The 5,566-nt window shown below is 40.3% G+C and overlaps 1 protein-coding gene across 1 annotated transcript in view; it reads left to right on the plus strand.

Annotated features, from left to right (window-relative positions):
• Positions 1-2,174: 2,174 nt before the first annotated feature.
• The window catches only part of LOC111871300 (cytochrome P450 9e2), a gene marked incomplete at its 5' end in the record, with an annotated part of 19,338 nt that continues 15,946 nt past the window's right edge, over positions 2,175-5,566 (plus strand). Inside the window, one exon of the mRNA XM_023864304.2 lies at positions 2,175-2,368. Coding sequence (XP_023720072.1) covers positions 2,175-2,368 — 194 coding nt within the window. The remainder of the gene's footprint in view (positions 2,369-5,566) is intronic.

A 5,566-nucleotide genomic window follows, 5' to 3' on the forward strand; every position in this document is an offset into this window, starting at 1 on the left:
ACAGCTAGTGCTTTGAAATCTTAGTAAATTAGTCTTTAATTCTTGGTCCTTTTGGATTCACTCGAGTATTATTTTGTATAACAACACAGCGCGGCCCGAACAACAGGACGACACTAAGAGTCCTCTTCATTAAGCAATGGAACCACAAGGTGGTAGACACTCAACTTCCTTTAAAGAGAGGCAGCGTAAAGGACATGAACCAAACTGGTTCCAAAAAATTTTACAAAATCTTTTTTAAACCACACTTATAAGTAGACTAATTGTAATAATTTATCTTTTTTTTTCAAGGTATTCACTCACATTGCTCTAGTTAAAGGCTAAGATTTTATGTTCCTGGCATTGTAATGATATTGTATGTATATATTGATAGTGACCGAGTGTCCTTCTGAAGATGGTCTCTAAGACCCAAACATGTCAAGGATGTAAGATTAAAGAGGAGAAAAGGAAAACAAATTTATCAGTCACACTGAACGGAATTGGTAACCATTTATAATATTACTGTGTGTTTTATAAACCATCTATACAGCACTAATAGATAGTAGATTAATTGTAACGACATGTTTCTATAAATATTGATAATCATCAAGTAAAAATCTGCAAATAAAATTATATACGTATTAATGAGTTGGAAGCTGAACCCAGTCCATATGAAATTATTAAACTGTCGTGCTTATAGTAATTACGATAAAGTTCGTAATTACGTGCGTGTCTGAATGCCTGAAATATAAGAGGTTTGTAGGATGCTATTTTGTGATATAATGCGGATTTTAGTCCAACTGGATTGTGTTATGGTGACGAGTTTAACGAATTTCTTTAGTTGTTGATCATACCTGGACCTTACATACAGAATTATTCGGTGTTTTGACATTTATCATCGTCCGGTATTTTAGAAAATAGAAAGCACGGCGTTTCGGTAACTGGATCTGTCTCTGTCCACATGTGAGGGGGGCCAGACACTAACTCAGTGGGGCCCCTTAAAAAGAGCTAACCTCAATCAGCTCTTTCTAAAGGGCCCCACTGAGTAAGTATCTTCTCCCCCTTCTCACCCGAGGATGGAAACAGATTCAGTTTTGAAACTGCGTGTTCTCTACTCTTTAGAATATCGGACGATGAGAAAAGTCCAAACACCCAGTAATTATGGGTATTATACACCATTGTCAGAACCCTTTAGAATCTACTGGACCTTGCATATCCATTCTGTCCAATTTATACATATTCAGGCGTTCAAGAAATACGTTTTATAATCCAAGATCCTTATTAGTCTAACATTTCTCGGTATATCTGGCAAGAACAGACCACGGCCGAACATCCTAAAAGATATTTGCAAGGGCCAGACAAAACATGAAATGCAAAGCCAATAAATTTCGATAAAATTCACAAACTCATTAAATGCAAATGACAGGTTATAAATCGGAATATATCCACAAACGTTAACAGAGCCATATCGCAGTTCTCAACATGAATACACTAAATTCCTAAGCCTAGAAACCTAGAAGAAATGCTTATGCCTAACTGTTGCAAAACATGCTCTCATTAACCGTACTAATAATGATTTTGATATCTGTCCATAATTATAACACTGCCTAATGTAGGTCTACATGATATCATGACAATATTCCGTGGATTTCCTCAGTATTTCGAGGCGAGTTGTAGAATGATTGTCTGAAACACACAACCACCGCCTTCGTCCATATCACTGGCTACTAACCGTTTCTAACAATCTTAACATTGATACTCCATGCTACACAATCTCTGTAGTTGAAACAGCGCAGTTAATAGCCTCTACTGACGAAATATAGGAGCCGGGATAGGGCAGTCGGTATAGCGACTGGCTACGGACTGGGCGACCGAGGAGTCGGAGTTCGGGTCCCGGTAGGGTCAATAATTTTTACTTCTTCACACCGTCTAGACGGGCTTTGGGGTTCTTCCAACCTCCTATACAACGGACAAAGGGAGCTCTTTCCCCGGAGTAAAGCAGCTGGGGCGTGAAGGTGACCACTCACCTCCAACTAGTGCCGAGGTCAAGGAAATGTGGATCTATACATCCACAGCGACTTTACTTATTACTTTTGTACTGACAAATTTTGAAACATGTAAAGAAAATAATCTGTATCTGTAAAACACATGAAATTGTCAAAACTTTTAAATAAGTTACTTTTTCTTGGTTGTTGAAGGCTTGGCACTCCAAGGGTGTACAAGTTTTTCCAGCGTATTATCACCGAAGTGATCACGTACCGAGAGAAGAACAACGTCAGCAGAGCAGACTACCTGCAGCACCTCATCAACCTCAAGAAGAAAGGAAGCATAGACGCAGACAAGGACATCAGCAACGGCCACGAACACAGAGAATTCGACTCGGAGCAAAACAGTAGGTATACTCCGAGAGGGTACTCAATATAACTCAGATTCGAATCTCGGACCACAGAGTGTTCATACTAAACGAGAATTTCTTCAGTTGTCGTCGTTCATCAAAGAAAAATTCTGCATAGTGTCTGAATCTTTCACTTCAAATAAAGGCGTTTAAGTCTTGCTAGCTAAGTATGTTGGACGTTTCGGAAACTGTTCCTGTTTCCATCATACTAGACTAAAGTGTACGAATTATTTTAGCTTTAGCCGTGATAATATCTTTCTGATTTCCTACCAGTTCACCATTAGCAATCTTCCAAATATTCGATTCGATGCTACAGAACGTATGTAGTTTAAGTGGTCAGACATTTTACGAGGGTCTGAAATGTGTTCTCTTACTTCAAGAAAGAACTCAATTTAGAAATAGAAAACAAAGGATACTCAAGCAAATATCCTTTAAACGAACTGATGATGACCGAAGGAAAACACTGGGATGTTAATTAGTTTTAATTAATTTTAAATCGAGGTCAATATATTTTAATTGCGAAATATCGCGTTCACCCACAATACCTAATTTTGACAAACAGTGAAGGAATTTCGGCAAGAGAGAATACCCGTGAGGATGGCCGTATATGGCCGAAATATGCAGTGAGTAAGAATGGTGACTAGAGAACAAGTTGCATTTAAGACTGATATATATATATGAAATGAGTGATATTAACGTTGTTCCAATTATGTAAATGCTGCCCTGTTTAGGAACGGTTAAACTGATAACGGCCTATCTGGAAGTGTAGGAACGTGAGATAATTCGCCTCGAGGAAATGAGAAATCCATGATGAAACTTAGACTCACAAACCGATAACCCGCTACACACGAATGGGAAGTTTTAAAAGTAAGCTAACCTCTTGGAACCTGTTCATGACACAACTGTGGAGACTGATTTCACTCTTCTAACAAGAAGTTTATATCCACCCAGCCGAACGAACGTCAACGCATGTAAACATTTACATCTCTAAAATGTTGCATGACGTGTTACAAAGCTGTGTGAGCAGAAGAAGAGTGTTTTCCTGTCACGAGCTCTAGAACTCAGTCATTAATTAGGGTGTGATTCACTCTCATGCAAGATTGAATTGAGAAGTTGTTAATAGAATTCCTAATTACCGTGTCTCATATAGGCGTAAGTAGTGGAGTTCATCTTGAACATTCTAAGCATAATCATGAATAAGATTCACATCTCCGTGAAAAGCTGTTTACACTCAAGAGAGGTCTACAGACACTCGTGTGTGTAAACAGAGTCATAAATGCAGCAGCATATATGTTGTGAAACAAATACTAACAACAGGCAGGAAATATACCTTCTCTAAAGTTTAACAGACATTTCCGCAGCCTATCCTCGTGACCGCCAATCACAGCGAACGCGCGGACTGAGCTAAGAACTGTTTTCGCCCGCTCGAACACTGGAATCGTGGATTCGAATCCCACTCGAGGCATGGATCCCAGTGTGCATTTTTGCGTTTGTGCTGCTGTGTGTAGGTAGCGGCCTTGCGACGGAGTCCAACTGACTGTGTATAGGACTACTAAACTGAAAAAGCGGTCAGGGCCCAACAAAGGGCTGTAGAGTCATTGATGAATGAATGAATGAATGAATCTTTCTGACCACAACGGCAATCAATTCACGTGGTCATTAATAGCTTCTTCCTGCAGGCCATGAAAAAATACAAAGAAATTAATGTTTTTAGCATCCTTTCTTTCTTCGAGGAGAAGAATATCTTATGATTTTACACCACTCTTTGCGTATCACCCCCTTTCAACGTTTAAAAAACTGACTGATTTTCAAGAAATTTGGCACTTACATTACGGTATTGAAGGACATACCAATATAATTATTTATAATTTCTTATATTCAATAACAACAACGTGGGGGACACTCCAATATGTGCGGTCGAAACGACGCTGGCGCCGATCTGTTTAGAATTATGTACTGAAGTACAGCAATATATTTTCGAAAGATATCAAATTTTTCTGAGGCGTTTGTTTCGTGAAGTGTTGAGGATCAATTTTGAGAATGGAAATTTAAGGTATTGCCTTAAATGTTCGAGACTTGCGAAAAGTGTTTACAGCCATTACAGGAGTATGACAACAGCTGGACAGGCAACTAGGGTAAGAATGTTGAGGGTCAGCATTCATACGTAATCGCACTAGCAAGAAGCTTGCCTCACTCGGCCACTGAAAGTAATGATGATATTAATTACGCAGCGATGAGACGCCATAGGCCCTCCCACAACCACCGATAATAACCAATTAGAGCATAACTTTAGGAATTTAGAACACAAAGGAGGTGTTAACTACCCTCTGTCGTCAACAGCTGAATTAGCAAATTGAAACTATAAATTACTGAATTTTGAGAGACTTGGTATCTGATCTAACAGAGAATATTCAGTTGTCAGCCGGAGGCGCTATTCAATATGGGTCTGACGAGTGCTGGAAGTTAGCCTGCATTCTTCTATGTCAAGTGTAATGCCCTGGCGGCGTAGGGGGGCATGGAGGTATCCCACCCGCTACCGCCACTGTCATGTCGTGGTGCAGGGGGGCGTGGAGTCAGCCTCCTCTGCTACCACTGTAACGCCGCAAGTAGGGGGGCGTGGAGTAAGGAGTGCTGTAAGGAGTTATCACAATCATCCTAGCTCACCCTTAGCTAGGATTCTCCTGTTCGGGGTTTCCTTCTCGTCATACAAGCTGCCACCATCTATTTTCTGTTCTTTCAATTGTGGGGACTACTCCCTGGCATATATTCATAGCTCCTCGAGCACTCCTCCCTTAGTTTACAGGTAGCGTCTAAATACTTATTAATACACTTTATCATTCTATCTTAAAAGGGCGTTGCTGTCAAGGCTACCATACTCTGCCTGTGTGGCAGGAGCCTATCCCTGTCTATTCTTATCTCCGTCTTCGGCTGCCACTGCTCCTGTGTCAGTTCGGCCCTCGCTCGGTCAGGAGTGCTCGGGATAGGATGTGGGAAATGGATTCTAAAATACGGATTACACTCCCGGTACATCCTATCCTATCTATTCTAGCTGTCTATTTACATTATTATATATATACACGATTTACATTATTTACATATTACAAAGACTGTCCTTCAGTCTTGACTACATAGAGTCTTTACTACACATTCCGTTTCTTCAAGTTCTCCCCCTTCAGGGGTGGAGGCCTTGAGCCT

This window comes from Cryptotermes secundus, unplaced genomic scaffold (assembly GCF_002891405.2).
Source record: "Cryptotermes secundus unplaced genomic scaffold, Csec_1.0 scaffold1087, whole genome shotgun sequence".
In the NCBI taxonomy this organism is placed as follows: domain Eukaryota; kingdom Metazoa; phylum Arthropoda; class Insecta; order Blattodea; family Kalotermitidae; genus Cryptotermes; species Cryptotermes secundus.